The sequence below is a fragment of the Mustela lutreola genome, chromosome 6 (assembly GCF_030435805.1).
Source record: "Mustela lutreola isolate mMusLut2 chromosome 6, mMusLut2.pri, whole genome shotgun sequence".
NCBI classification, from domain to species: domain Eukaryota; kingdom Metazoa; phylum Chordata; class Mammalia; order Carnivora; family Mustelidae; genus Mustela; species Mustela lutreola.
The window spans coordinates 51,236,713-51,253,052 of NC_081295.1; the positions used below are offsets into that span (position 1 = coordinate 51,236,713).

General features: G+C 36.8%; 1 protein-coding gene across 1 annotated transcript in view; it reads right to left on the bottom strand.

The window, feature by feature from the left end:
• Nucleotides 1–1,492: 1,492 nt before the first annotated feature.
• MEI4 (meiotic double-stranded break formation protein 4) overlaps nucleotides 1,493–16,340 on the bottom strand; it is a 239,459-nt gene continuing 224,611 nt past the window's right edge. Inside the window, exon 5 of the mRNA XM_059177240.1 lies at nucleotides 1,493–5,353. Coding sequence (XP_059033223.1) covers nucleotides 5,093–5,353 — 261 coding nt within the window. The 3' untranslated portion in view covers nucleotides 1,493–5,092. The remainder of the gene's footprint in view (nucleotides 5,354–16,340) is intronic.

A 16,340-nucleotide genomic window follows, 5' to 3' on the forward strand; every position in this document is an offset into this window, starting at 1 on the left:
TCATTCATGAAAACGTCTTAGTAGTTAAAGCAGTGACAGCCTTGTTCCTTCACCCCTTCACCAGGGGTGTCGTCCTTAGGCAACTCGGAGCTCACAATAATGTGGTAAAGACGCAACATGGTGGAAATAAACACAAGAGTTGAGAGAACAAGACAACATTTATTATTTATTTATTATCACACCATATTCCAGAAAGATTCAAAGTAGAATTTCATCTCTAGGTCTGAGAAATAGAATAATAGATTTATAACTAAGCTATATTTGCCTTATCTATAAAAGCAGTTCTCTGGGAAAAAGATGAACATTCTGCTATCATTTGGGGGTGCCCACATAAGAGCAAAGTAACATCTTGTCTGCAACTCTCTGCATTTTCATCATTCTATTCCAGGACTGATACAGAGAGCTATAATTAATTTATAGCTCATAAAGTTGAATTATAATAACTTTTTAAAAAATGCCACCGATAGGGAGCAATTTTAGTGAAGCAACTAAAAAATAAATGTAAAAATGCTACTTATTTAAAGTGTTATTAAGGTTGACAGGTATGTTTTAACTTTGTTACTCATTTTATTTAGCTTTTTAAAAGATTTATTTATTTTAGGTGGGGAGGCAGAGGGAGAAGGAGGGCTATACAGGGCTGATCCTGTGACCCTGAGATCAAGACCTGAGCCAAAACCCAGAAGAGTTAGACGCTTAACAAATTAAGCCACCCAGGTGTCCTAAATTTGTTACTCATTTTAAATGAATCAGGAATAATTGAATTTCCCAAAATCCTACTTTGGAATTTTAAGGCACATTGAGATAAAGCTAAAAAAATTTTCATTAATAATTTGGGATGATTTAATTTCTACTTTCTGAATGATTTCATATGTTCTAAGCCCTCCTGTTCAGTAAAAACCATGATTATAGCAGTGGTTCCCAAACACCTATCAGAATCACCTAAAGGATTTGATAAAACAGATTTCTGGGCTCCACCTGAGTCTTTCTGATTCTGAAGTAGATCTGGAGTGGGGCCCAAGAATTTGTATTTCTAATAGGTTTGAAAGTTATGTGTATGATGCTGACCTGGGGGACAATGTTTGAGAACCACTGCTTTACATATAGATCAGAGACAAATGAAGTTAATTTTATCTGTAAATCTTGTTGCCCCCATGGATTTGTTATGAAACATTTAGTACTACTGACTAAAAAAACAGCAATGTTCCCCAGCCTGTAAGCAGCTACAACAAAAATTACATTAAAATATCAGAAAAATATTGCAAATTCAGAGTATGTATCTATGAATTATTTCAATGTTTTGCATGTTATATTATCTTTATACAAGCTTTGTTTCCTATAGTAATAGATTCTTAAAACTAGTTTAAGGACTTTCATATTAAACAAAAAACAAAAAAGAGGTTAAGGTCATTTCCTATGAGTCACTCATACCCTATAATATTTGGGCAGTTCTTAAAAGAGCAACCTGTTCATTGACCAGATGAATTTAATGCTGTCCAATTCTAGAAATAATTTAAGAAAAATGAATTGGCTTTCAATAAAAATGTCCTTTCTTTTTTTTTTTTTTTTTTTCAGAATTAGGTAAATGTTACACTCTAATTATCTCCTTCAGCAAATAAAAGATATTGATGTGGTTGGGTCATTATAGTGACCACAAAAACAAAGTTCTGCTTTATAAACGTGATAAAAGCTAAATCTTATCATGTTTATTTTTCATATGTGCAAATAACTGGTTTGTGCACAGAGTTGGTGCTTAATATTTGATATTAAACAAAACAAACTTATCATAAGCTAGAGCCATCAATATCTTTTAAAAATCTACAAACTCACATTAAAATCTGGAAATGCAAGTGGCATTTTTTTTTTTTTTTTCTTGCTTCTCTCTGGTAAGTGCCCTTATCTCTAGGACGCTCACCAGGATGACAGCAAAGTATAAGTTTGTAAAAGAATTGCATTAAATACCACAAATATCTATTTATAGGTCCAAGAGTAAAGCAATCTGATTTGTTTTCTCTTCCCACCGGCTGAGCACTGCAGACTGACAGTTCACCTGCCCCATCTTTAAAGAGAGCTTTGTACTTCTTAGAACTTAATTGTTCAAAGAGGAGCTGTAACTTACATAAAGAGTCTTTACTACAGTAAATGCTACAATGTAGAAAAGAACAAAAAGGCTGTTGTTCTGAGAGGCTGCTCTGTAGGGGCTGAAGGATCCAAAATAAGCTAGTAACCTCCATGGGTTAAGATCTGTAGTTGAGGGCACATAAAGCTTCAGTGACAATTCCCAAGAAGTGGTATTTGTGAAATTTCATGAAGTGCCAGCAGTTTGTAATGAAAAGGAAATATAGCAGATTATTGAGTAGTGCAGACTGGGAAGCTAGAACTCCTGGGGCTCAAATCTTAAGTCTTCTGCTTCTTGGTGATGAGATGTTGGGTGAGCCGTGGAACATTCCTTTGCCAGAGTTCCTCATTTCAAAAACGGATGTAATAATCTTTCTTATCGTGTAGGATTGTTGGGAGAATTAAGTGAGTAAATATAGATAAAATGCTTAGCTCAGGGCCTGGCATCTATTTATATCTATGCTACATGAGTGTTCTACATCTACTATATGGATGTTAGCACTTACTATCATTTTTATTATTTCTTTTATTTTTAGTATTGCCTTGTGGTCCTCCCATCCTATCCTAAAACAATTTCAGCACTGCCTAATTTCTGTCTCCATTATTCTTCTACCCCTAGAATTTTAATTATAAAGTTAGACATTAATAGAATTTTAATTGCAACATTGTTAAATCACTTTAATTCTAGTTCAAATCATTCATTCCTTCATTCACTATCTTACACCACTTTTTTGAAACAGATACAAATGTCTCATTTTATCTTCTTTTTCACCCATACAATTAGACCTCAGTACTAAATGTACTGCAGAGTTAACACTGTTAGAGACTGAAACACTCGATTATGAAGAGTTAAGGTGTCATACAATTGACTAAATATAAGTGTTTACAAAAAATAATATCAAATGAAGAAATAATATGGATCTCCATATACATTAATGATAGCCCCAACATGTCTGTGCCTCTAAAATAAATATATTTTCTACGCTAATTTTCAGACCATGAAGTTTTAAAGACTACTAGAATTAAGAAATCTGTTCTAGTTACAAAAGTCTTCTTAGGATCATTATGTTGGCTGACTGCAATGGGAAAGGGACCACTACTGTTGCTTATGTATTTACCAACTTTGTTTAATCATTGAGAGTGAGGATGGGGATGGGCACCTGGGTGGCTCAGTGGGTTAAACCTCTGCCTTCGGCTCAGGTCTTGATCTCAGCATCCTGGGACTGATTCCCCCATTGGACTCTCTGCTCAGCAGGGAGCCTGCTTCCTCCTCTATCTCTCTGCCTGCCTCTCTGCCTACTTGTGATCTCTGTCTGTCAAATAAACAAATAAAATCTTTAAAAAAAAAAAAAAAGAGTGAGGATGGGGAGATGTCATGGGTCGTGGATTTTGTGTGATGTCATCAGTTATCTAAATCCCAGGAATCCAATATTAGAAAACTTCCTCTTAATTAGGATCTGAAATCCCCTTCTTGTGTTCAACTGGTGTGTGTGGTGAAGTACATTATTTGCCCCAATTCTCCATCCTCTCCTGTATCCATGCCCTTTGTCATATAACTTTGCACGTTCTCCCACACTGGGTAGAGGGTACTTCTCTGCCTCTTTGTGTTTGACCATCTGATGTGCTTTGGCTAAAGCATGTGACAGACAATGACAGCCTAATGTTTCTCAGCCTTGCCCTTTCCCTCTTGTCTGTCTGCCACTGCCACAGAAGAGGTTGAGTAGCTGTCCTGAGTAGCTGCTTCCCTCTCAACCTGGGCCCCAGAATAAGTACAAGTGGAAGAACCCAAACCCCAATTTATAACAAAGAGCCTAGCTCAGTGGGATCTGCAACCTGAGCAGAGCTTTCCAACATTCTCCAGGTCAGATGAGCAGATCCCCAAGTGGCCCACAGATACTTGAGAAGTATTTATTGTTGTATGCTCCTGAGATTTGGTAGTAGTTTGTTATGTAACAATAGGTGACTAATATATACATTGAGTTTTAGAAAAAAAGGCTTTCTTTTCTACAAAACTAGAAATAATTCTAAAAATAATTGGCAGATGATATGATTTTATATATATTCATTTTCGTAAATATCAGTGGCAATTTAGGAGTGGTAATTATGAAGCAATATCACACATAGTTAATAAACTACATTTGTATTTGTTGTGCCCTAAATTGCGCTATAGGAAAGTACATAATGGTCTTCATTAAGCTACTTGGTTATGAATTTAATAATTGAAATAAAGTAAATGAAACCGTGTAACTGGAAAATTCAACTAACACTTTTAATAAGTATAAATATACTTTCAATAAGTATATTTGTGGGCAGATGTTAGATTTGTAAAAATATCCTTAATGATTTAATTATACATGACTTAACTACATTTTAACAACAGGGATATTATACATAATAAACAGAATCAAAACAAGCACTTGAAAAATGACATTTAAATAATGAGCTAGTACTTTTAAAGGACTTAACATATACCTTGATTTTATGAAATTGAGGGCCATTTGGTTTATAAATGTTAAAGAATCATCCTCTAAGATAATAGATAATCATGTAAATGAAACTATGTAAGAACAAAATTTTAAAAATTTCATTTATAACTACTTAGAGACCATTGACAAAGCAACAAAACTTTTAAGATCTCTTGTTGCCTTTTACTATCTATTACATGTAAATATTTTAAAATTTAAATAATGTTTGTGAGATAGACAATTAATGGTCCATTATAGAGAATACTAGAGCTAGACTATATTGAGTAACATATTATAAAATACAGTTACGTGGAAATAAGGACATTCTCAATTGAAACTGGCTGATTTAGTATAGAAATAAGACTCATAATGTTTTATATACAATTTAAAACTACTGAATTAGTGATTATATTTAGAGATCCACTTAAAATGCTCATTTAAAAAATATTCTTGAAAATCTTTTAAGCAGAAGATCTTCATACTTCAGTATGCTTCTGATCTTTAGTAAATTACTAAGGAAGTGAGTTACTGTCAACAGTTTCTACTGAGTTCAAGAGAATGCCCAGTCTCCATAAATAAAAAGTAAATAAAGGAAATGCATCAGAGAGTTGGAAAATAGTTTCATCATGCTTCTGAAGAAATTTCTTGATTTCTTGGTCATCATGCCCTACACTTGAAGTGTTGCCTTCTTTGGTTTCCTTTTGAAGAAGCTGCTCCAGAACCCAGAACAGAAAGAAAATATTTTCATAGTGTGTCGCATAACTGGCTTGAACCTACAAAGAAACAACAAACATCTTTAAAACACATATTGGTTGTAGCTCATCTCAGAAAAAGCCAAATAAAGATAGTAAGTTTTCAGACAAAAAGTAAATGCTTGACATATTTAACACTTTCTATCTTCCTATTCCTTTAATTGGGCTGGAAGGAAAACAAAGGAGAACATTTCTTTCAAAAACTTTACAGTTTTGGGCACCTCGGTGGCTCAGCGGGTTAAGCCTCTGCCTTCAGCTCAGGTCATGATCCCAGGGTCCTGGGATCTAGTCCCACATCGGGCTCTCTGCTCAGCAGGGAGCCTGCTTCCTCCTCTCTCTCTGCCTGCTGCTCTGCCTACTTGTGATCTCTGTCAAATAAATGAATAAAATATTTTTAAAAAGAAAAAAACTTTACAGTTTTGGTGAATGACTTTTTTCTCTTGATGGTTTACAAAGCTCAAAATCTTTTCTCCGTATTACTGCTATAATTCATTACTCAGATAAATCTGAGAATACATGACAGTGTCTTGTGTGTTGAATTCAGTGGTGTGATAAAAACTTTCAGTGTATGACACTAATGCCAATGATAGCATAAAGATCTTGGGGGCAGAATTTTATCCTACATTTAAGAATGTTTCTTTCTTTCTTTTCTTTTTCTTTTTTCTTTTTTTAAGATCTTATTTATTTGACAGAGAGAGAGAGAAAGAGCAAACAAGAGGGGGAGTGGCAGACAGAGGGACAGGGAGAAGCAGACTCCCCACTGAGCAGGGAACCCAATGTGGGTGATGTGGACTCGATCCCAGGACCCAGGGATCATCACCTGAGCCGAAGGCAGACATTTAACTGACTGAGACACTTGGGTGCTCTAAGAATACATTATAACTCAGTATACAGTAACTCAGTATAACTCGGTCTTAGAACAGTTACGATCTCTCAGAGGCCAGACAGGCTCTCATTCTGAGTCCACACAAATCAAGGAGGAATAGGATTAGATTGTGTGACATCAACATACATGGTCATGAGGAAAATGTAGATGTGACAGAGAAGTTACTGTTTGGCCCTAGATGACTGAAAGTGAGATGGATCAAAGTGAGAACTAAAAAGTGGACAATGGGAAGCGTAGTATGAGGGGATACAGGAATCAGTTTAAAGATATAAAGTGGCTTTACCATTTGCTTATTAAGACATGTGTTTGGAACAGTCCCCAAATCTATCCACTCTAATAATACATAAATGAAAAGAAATATTCTTTTAGAGCCCAGAGGAATGTATTCTATAATGAGGTGGTCCTATAAATAGTTAGATATATACTTTTTGTTGAAGTATAATTGACATAACATGTTAGCTTCAAGTATCACATAATGTTTTGATACTTACATAAATTGCAAAATGATCACCATAGTAAGACTAGTTAACATCTACCACTATACAATTACCAAATTCTTTTTTGAGTGTGATGAGGACTTTCAAGATGCAGTCTCCTGGCTACTTTAAAATATGCAATATAGTGTTTAGTTAATATAGTTATTAACTATAGTTTCCATGCTGTACATATCCCTAATACTTTAATTCATTTTATAACTGGAAATTTGTACCTTTCCATTAATCCCTTCACCCATTTCAACACTCCCTAACCCCTACCTCAGGCAACTACCAGTCCCTTCTCTATATTCATGAACTTTTTGTTTTTGTTTTTGTTTTGATTTTTTTTTGAATATACCATATACAACTGCATTATTTAGTATTTATTTAATTTTTTCTGTCTGGCTTATATCATTTACCATATTGCCCTTAAGGTCCATACCTGTCACAAATGGCAAGATTTCATTCTTGTTTAATGGCTGAATAATAATCCATTATATGTGTGTGTACGTGCACACATACATATAAATAAGTATGCATTTGTGCATATACACACATACATTTGTATATACATACACTATATTTTCTTCATTCATCCATCAGTGAACATTTAGGTTCTTTCCATGTCTTGGCTATTGTAGATGATGCTGCAGTGAACATGGATAATGCATGTATATGTTTGAATTAGTGTTCTCTTTTTCTTTGGATAAATACCCCAAAGTGGAACTTCTGGTAATTCTATTTTTAATTTTTTGAGGAATCTCTGTAGTGTTTTCCATAATGGCTAAACCACTTTACCTTCCCACTGACAGTGGGAACACTAGGGTTTCCTCTTCACATTCTCACCAATATTTATTATTTCTCTTTTTGATACTAGCATTCTGACAGGTGTGAAGAGATAGCTCACTGTGGTTTTGATTTGCATCTCCCTGGAGATCAGCTATGTTGAGCATCTTTCCATGTACCTGTTAGCCATACATATGTCTTCCTTGGAAAAATGTCTATTCAGATCCTCTGCCCATTTTGTAATTGGTTTGTGCTTTTCCTATTGAGTTGTATAACTTCTTTATATATTTTGGATATTAAGTCTTTATTTGGTATTTGATTGACAAATATTTTCTCCCATTCAATAGGCTGCCTTTTATTTTGTTGATGGTTTCCTTTGTTGTACAGAGGCTTTGTAATTTGATGTAGTGCTAGTTGCTTCTTCTTCTTCTTCTTCTTTTTTTTTTTTTTTTTTTTTTGGCTTTGTTCTAGGTGTCAAATCCAAAAACTAATTTCCAAGACCATTGCCAAGGAGCTTACTATCTATGTTTTCTTCTTGGAGTTTAATACTTTCAGACCTTAAATTCAAGTCTTTAATCCATTTTTAGTTATTTTTCTGTATGATATTAAATAGTGGTTCAGTTTCATTCTTTGGCATGTGGCCGTCTAGTTTTCCCAACACCATTTATGGAAGAGGCTACTTTTGCCATTGCACATTCTTGGCTCTTTTGACATAATTAATTGACCATATAAGTATGGGCTTATTTTTGGGCTCTCTATTCAGCTCCATTGATCCATGTATATGTTTTTAATGCCTATTCCATACTGTTTTGATTAATATGGCTTTGTAATATAGTTAGAAATCAGGAAGCATGATGCCTCCAGCTTTGTTGTTCTTTCTCAAGATTGCTTTGGCTATTCAGGTTCTTTTTTGTTTTAATACAAATTTTAGGTTGCTTATTCTATTTGATACTTGCTTTTAAAGTGCTTAAAAAAAGAACTATTTCTCCCATTGCCTGTATGTCACTCCTAACAAACTGGACTCCACATTCTTAAGTGAATATACCTAATACTTCTGTGCCTCTTCTTCTGATCTAGAATGGTATCTCTCATCAATCTCTAATTACTAGGACCCTGGTCAGCCTTCAGTGTTATCATAGACACCACATATCTGTTGAGTCTTTCTCAAGCCCCTCAGTTTTATAGACTTAGATTCTACCGTATATCCTGGTTGGTTGTATTTATTTCATTACGCATTTAGATTCTAAACATGTTGAGAGAAGCAAATGTGTTCCTATCACTACAGTTTCTACAATTCCTAAAACAATGTCTGTTTTGCTCATAGTAGATCTCAATATACGTTTGTTGTTTTGAATTGAACAGGAATTACAGTACTGTAAAAAGAACCACTACAGATACATACTGGTTACTATATGAAGGAGAATTGCAGCTACATTTTTCAGTATTAAAAGTACTTTTCAAATACTTACTCCAAACTAAAAAAATTCACAGTATGTGTTTAACCTGATCTTGTCAGCAATACTTAACTACTTGTCGACTTGCTCACTAATGACCATACATACTGCAAATTCTGTATGAGTTAACAGATAATTCTTCCTTGGAACTATGCTATAAACATAGCTGCTTAACCTAGTTAGACATTAGCACAAATTAGGTAGCACTGAAATACAAATTCTGTAGCAGAAGGGCACATTTATTTCATTCACTTTGAAGCTTTAGCTATAGCAGTTTACAGTACTTTATAATGGTAATCTAGGCAGGATTGTTGCAATGATTTTAGAGATTCACCTCTACTGATAGTATTACCTATATATTCCAGTGTTTATCCTACTGGGCTCTTAGACAACATTAGGATTTTGTGAATTGAATGGTTATTCCTTTTGAAATTATTTAGATTACTTTTTACTTAACCTTGGTTTTAATGTATAACATAATTTTATGAATAATTAAAAGTTGTCAAGTGATGCTTATAGCAGAATAAGGGAATTTTTCCCTTCTGATAAAGGCCATAGCATCCCAGGTAATTTCAGGGCAAGAGTGTGAAGCAGGCAGAGTGTCTTCGTATCTTTCTATTGGCTTTGAGATTCTTTCTTTGGGCATGTTTTGCTCTGCTTCCAGGTGGGCTGGGGTCCATGCTGTAGTGGCCCCAATTCTATGTTTTTTTGGACTTTGCTTTTACTCTTACTGGAATTTATATGTCTTGAGTTCCACCTCTATCCTAAATGACTCTACCAAATCACTTGATATATTCTTTTGCTCTAAGATATTACCAGTTATAGAGCAGTGATATGAAACTGTCTCTTTAGGGACAGTATGCACTTAGCCAACATGCCTTAGCAGCCTTTCACCACGATTGAAACGGCATGTCTGTGGGGGCGGTCTTTCCTGTAGTTCCCAGATTTCATCACACTGGCAGCTGCTGGCTCTGCTTAATCATATGCTCAGGCACTTTCTGAATTAGTGCAGAAGCTGAATAAAAACAAAAATAAATGCTATCAAAGTGATAGTTTACCATATTTGGTGTTATTTTTACACTCTCAGCACCAAACTAGACTGAATCACACCAGTGTTGGAAAATACTCAGGACAGGTAAAACATACCCACCTGGAAAATACTCAAGTGTTTTGCCTGAACATCCTGCCAGGAAGACTGAATGACTCTAGTACATGAATAAGATGGCTGTGTGTATCTGATAAAATGCTATCAGTTTATCTTTCTACCCAGGTCTTTTAGAATTGAAGGGATCTCGAGAGGAAGCTTTTAGAGTCCCATGACTACTTCCTATTACCTAATCCCATTTTTTTAAAAAGATTTTATTTATTTATTTGGCACACAGAGAGAGAAATCACAAGCAGGCAGAGAGGCAGGCAGAGAGAGAGGGGGAAGCAGGCTCCCTGCTGAGCAGAGAGCCCTATGCGGGACTCGATCCCAGGACCCTGAGATCATGACCTGAGCTGAAGGCAGAGGGTTAACCCACTGAGCCACCCAGGCACTCTCTCATCCCATTTTTTTAATAGGGGACCTTTCAAAGAGAAGATACGTTCTTGGTAAAAAAAGAAAAAAAAATCACCAGATACTTTTGCAGAGTATTTTCAGAATTAAAACCTTTCTTAGATTTATTTTTCTATTCCTGATCTGGGCTTAAGAAAGTTAAAGTTTGCAGATTTTTTTTCCCCCCAGTGGTGAAAAATATTAATTTTCTTTACATGCTGCTAAATTTCACTTCAAAAGTTAGATTCTGAAGTTAGGCTATAGACACATAGTGGTAGTTTCCTAATTATTATTTTAGTTGGAATTTAGTCAAAGTTAAATTGACGTTTTTGTAGAGACTTATTACCTTTGATGCGAACACTGCTCTTTGTTAATTCCATGTCCATTTCTCTCTCCCTTTTCATCAGAAGGAACCTGGTTTTACTCTGGGTGGCAGTAGATCAACTAAAATTGTCTATTTCCAGTCTCTCTTAGGCTAATTCTGCTCAAAAAGATATAAATATAAGTAACTAGTTGGGCTTCTGAGAAAGCTCTTTAACAGCAAGCAAAGTCTGGTAGAAGGCAGTTTTGTCTTCCCTCTTCACCATTGTTCCTGCTCTGAAATGCTGATGCAATACCTGGAGGTAGAGTAGCCATTTTGTGAGCTTGAGGACGAGGGCCACCCATGGGTCAGTAAAAAGGACCAGACTCTGGAGGCATGGGGCAACTCAATATATCCATGAAGGTGGCTATACCTTCCTGCATTGTGCTTGGTCTGCTTCTTCCATTTTGGTCTTTTAAAATTGGACTCTTGATGGGGCGCCTGGATGGTTCAGTCAGTTGAGTATCTGACTCTTGGTTTTGGCTCAGGTCGTGAGCTCATGGTCATGAGACTGAGCCCCGAGTTAGGCTCCCTGCTCAGTGGGGTGTCCTTTTCTCCCTGTCCCTTGCTCCTCACTTCCCCCTGCTTGTGCTCTCCCTCTCTCTCCCTCATGCTCTCTCCCTCAAATAAGTCTTAAAAAAAATCTTTTTAAAAAAATTGGAACTTTGGGACTTCATCTAGGCAAGATGGGGGCTCTGAAGGTTTCTTTGCCTTGTGAAGGTACTGCCTTCTGTTGGAAGGCAGAGATGCCTAAAAGGGCAGTAACAGAGTCATGTTTCTTGACAGCAGATGATGTAAAAAAGTATACTATACATTTGAGTGTGGCTCGCAGTTGGGATATTTATATTTAAAACTAAAAATATGTAAAGATGTAATAGTTCATTAAATTCAGTGATTTGATCATTTATGCGTGCTAGCCAAAGGCATGCAGTGGTGAAGTCTGACACTTTCAGAAACAAGCATGCTGTTTTGGAAGGAGTGAAGACAGAACACGATGTTTTTCTTATTGCTACCAGCACAAGAGGTGAAGGAGAAAACTGGATCATTACAGGGCAGAAAATGAAGTCAACGAGTATAGGCGAATAACATAAATGTTAAATTAAATGTTCACTGAATATAAATATATCATTGGCTCAGTATCCTCCAGGCCGGAATTTATTAGACAGAACCAATAAGTAAGATACAACTAAAATAAGTAGTCTCTAAAAGAATGAATTAAATATAATACTTTAAAGGAAAAGGTCAGTTGTCACCATGATAATTAAGTGGGAAACTTATCCCTGGGTTTTAATAACTTAGCCTTTTATCTACTAGAAAGCAAAGAAGGCAGTAGATTTCAGTGAAGGAGTTGAGGAGGGTGAAGTGAACCCTCTGTCAACAGTTTCCTAAGCAGCTTGCAGCTTCTGAAGCACAGGGGAAAGCACCAACGGAGCTGATATGTAAGCAGGGGCTTAGCTCCCGAGCCAGCACGATCTTGCACATGACCATGGTAGCAACAGCACTTGAGAAAGGAGTAAGAGAACTGTATGCACAATATATAGAATGTATGTTAATTTATTTATTTACTTATTTTTCAAATATTTATGACAGTGAGTAAGAGAGAGGGAGCGCGAGCAGCGGGGAGGCGCAGAGGGAGAGGGAAAGGGAGAAGCAGATTTTCTGCTGAACGCCAAGCCCCAAAGGACCCCAGAATGCTGAGATCCTGGCTGGATCCCAGGATGCCGAGATTGTGGCCTCAGCCGAAGCTGGATGCTTAACTGACTGAGCCACCCTGGAGCCCCATATATGTATATTTAAAATCAATGCCCTTATGATTGAAATAGGAGCACACATTCATTTAAAAGTTTCTGCAAAAACGATGTTCTGTCCTTTTCTGTTCCCCACAACTTGGGTGCCAGACCATAGTGAAGGTATATAAAGCAAAAGGCTGATCAGAGCAGAGTGTAGTTAATTAAGAAAGATTTCCTAGAGATGAATTGTGAGCCAGGGCTCAAAGGGAGTGAGGGACACAGATTGGTGAATCATCTTTTGATCAAACTGCCAGGTAAAGAAGAATAAAAAGGATCCAGTGGGTATTAATCTTTTTGGCTCTATACATATAATGGTATGATTGTCTGCCTAAAACACTGAATCCTGGGGACAGGTTCTAAGGGCTTATGTCTAATTTTAAGGGTAACTTAGATGAAAAGTTCTAAACTATTAAAACTACTAACGTTTGCAATCTTGATATTTTGCCATGTTTCCTATGGGAAATAGTTTGAGTATGCAAGATGTATATGGAGAGCTATGAATGAAAGGAATATACATAACAAAAATTTTTAAATCTGTCATCATGAGCCTTATTTAAAAATAATGATTTTCTTGGGGTGCCTGGGTGGTTCAGTTAAGCATTTGTCTTTGGCTCAGGTCATGATCCCAGGGTCCTGGGATTGAGCCCCACATCAGTCTCCCTGCTCAGCAGGAAGCCTGCTGCTCCCTCCCCCAGTCCCCCTGCTTGTGTTTCCTCTCTCGCTGTTTGTTTCTCGGACAAATAAATAACATCTTCAAAAAATGATTTTCTCACTAACCAATTATACCTCCTTTTCTCAATCTGTTTCTTAGGGCTGAAATTATATAAATAAAGTAATAGCAAAATGAACAGACTGGAGAAGAAAACGGCCCACAGTGGGCAACGAGTTTGAACAAGAATCACAAAAAGGAGAAGGATGATTTGTGTTCATTTGACAAAATATCTAGGCTAAGACTCCAAATAAAAACAGATGTGGCAGAGGTCCCTATTGGTTGAGATCTTTGAGAAAATAGAATCTTACTAAGCAAGACTTTCTTTTTTTCTTTTTTTTTTTCCCCAAAGGAAGGCCATCAATTGAATACATATTCATTGCTTATTAAACACCAACTCTGCCATTTGCTAGCTGTATGAGCTGGGTAAGTTATTTAACCTCACTAAAATTTCCTCATCTAAACTAACTTTCCCCATCTAAAATTTGGAAATAACCAGGGTAATTCCTCCCTGGGGTTGCTGAGAGAGTAGATAAATTAAATTACATGTTCAAAACCCAGCAAGGATACACATACATATTTACATATTTAAAACACACACATTTTCAAATAAGTATTTTCTATTATCTGTTATTATCACCATCATCATTACTCTTTTTTTTTAGATTTATTTATTTATTTTAGAAAGAGAGTATGAGCAGGAGGGTCAGAGGGAGACAGAGACAGAGAATCTCAAGCAGACTCCATGCTGAGTGTGGGGCCTGACACAGGGCTCAGTCTCATGACCCTGAGATGATGACCTGGCTGAAACCAAGTCAGTTGCTTAACTGACTGTGCCATCCAGGTGCCCCATTATCATTCTGTGTTTACCCAAAGTGAAAAATATACAGTCTCTCTCTATAAGGTAATTTGCACCTGGAGGAAGGCTCCTGCTATTAAGTACTGTATTGTGGTCAATTTTTAGAAGCATTTCAAGCTTACTGCAAATTTTCAGTTGAGCTGTGTGAAGAATCTAAGGTTGTATCTTCATCTGCTTTCCTCTACCAAGGAAGTCTGTCATAGATAAAAGAAGCAGAGCATTCTTTTTTGCATAGAAGGGTGATGCTGAAGAACCAAAATGTGAGATACGTGCTTTAAAGCCGTTCCGATATTAGAAGGCCCTGAAGATGGGTATCATTATAGGTTGAATGCAGTCTTCTGTGATATGATCAACTGTAAAATGGTCCATCAGCCCAGTCCCTACCTCTGACTCCTTAACAAGACATGATAAACAGCCAGCTTGACTATCTTTTCTAAAAAATGTTATATTTTCCAGTTATCTGACTGGTGTGATCAACTTGTTCAAGTCTATCCTGGAGGCAAGTTGGTAAAAATGAGTTTCTGATTCCTAATAATTTGCTCTTCTTGTGACTAACCCCATAATGTCATAGATTAAATTCCAAGTACTTAAAAATTTTATATCTGAACTTTTCTCTGGGGAAATATCCTTTGCTTTGACTCTTATTTATCACTTTCTTGGTCATCAGAATAAGCAGACTGGTGGATAGGATAAGGTCATTTCCACGTAGATGCTTCTTATCAGATCTGCTCACATAAATAGAGAATTCCTCATACCCAGACATGGCACTTTTCTGTTCTAACAGATTTCCGGAGTCAACTTTAGACAGCTTTACACTGAATATTCATTCCTTTCTCAGGATCTGTACCCTTCATTATGAGATCATCAATCTCACTCACAGGACATTTTTTTTTACCACTTTATACCCTAATATGAAACTTAATCTAAGGCTAGAAATCCCTTTCAAGTACATTTGAGAAGCAAATAGATCATTCACTAGTTTGGACTTCTATCACAGTCGTTCTTGGCAAAGCAGTAAAAACCAGATAATTTGGTTATTAATATAAGAGTCTGTTAAGTGAAAGAACAGGGTTCAGAGACTGGAATAAAAGCAGCTAAATTCCTTAAGGACTATTCAGCTGGGAGTACTTAGCACTTTACAGTTTTGTTTCTGCTTGCTTAGCACGCGTCCCTCTTGACTGTCAGTCTTTCTGCACGCATTGGGTACTCTCATGTGGCACACCCTGTGGTAAGTGCTGGGAATACAGAGCTGAATAGGACACGATCCCTACCTCTATAAGAATTCCTAGCATGCTTCTAGGGAGACAAAGGAGTAAATAAATAATGGCAATGCAGAGTGCATGCTGTGGAGGTGAGAAAAGAACTCTGAAGAGAACAGAGTCATGTGGTGTGAGAGGATGCTAAATGTCAGGAAATGAAATTTAGTCATGAATGGGGATATTGCAGGCTCATTTCCTCCTGGGGGGTATGGCGGGATTCTTTCAGAAAGATGACTTGAAAGTTATCAACATAGGTAAAACACCTGTCTGGCTACTACCACAGGGGCCTCTGTCTCTGGCTGGTGAATATGCACTGAGGTGAGGGCAGAGAGCTTCGAGTGGTGTGGGGAAAAATGTCACCAATCTCTACAGAATCCCCACACCTCCGCCTTCTCTGAGGCAGTGGCACCAGACTGGTGTGCACAGTCTAGGGTCTAATCAATTCTGTATGTTAACACAGTCTAACAGAATGTGTTTGATTCCTTGAAGTCTGCTGCTGCTTAAATGGTTTATACTTACCTTCCTGAAGGAGATCATGATACACAAAAGGAGTATTCTTGGGAGAGAAAATGCACTGTTTCACCAAGTTAAGCCATTTCCATCATGTCATTAAGACAGAGCTTGAGAAAAAGAACTCAGAAGTGGTGAAATATCTGATACATATTGAAAACAGATCCAGATGGCCATTACTGATGGAAAACAAGTGTCCAAATAGCCAGTGGGGTAAAATCAACACAAAATATTCTTCTTCGGGATTCTAAATAAAGATGATCTAAGACAGCCTCAAAACCTGCCCAACTAGGCAGATGGCAGGAGCCAGATTTGTCAGAGTAGGCATCAGTGACTGCCCAGCCAGGCAAAAGCCAGAGGATAAAATAATTTCCTAGAGGC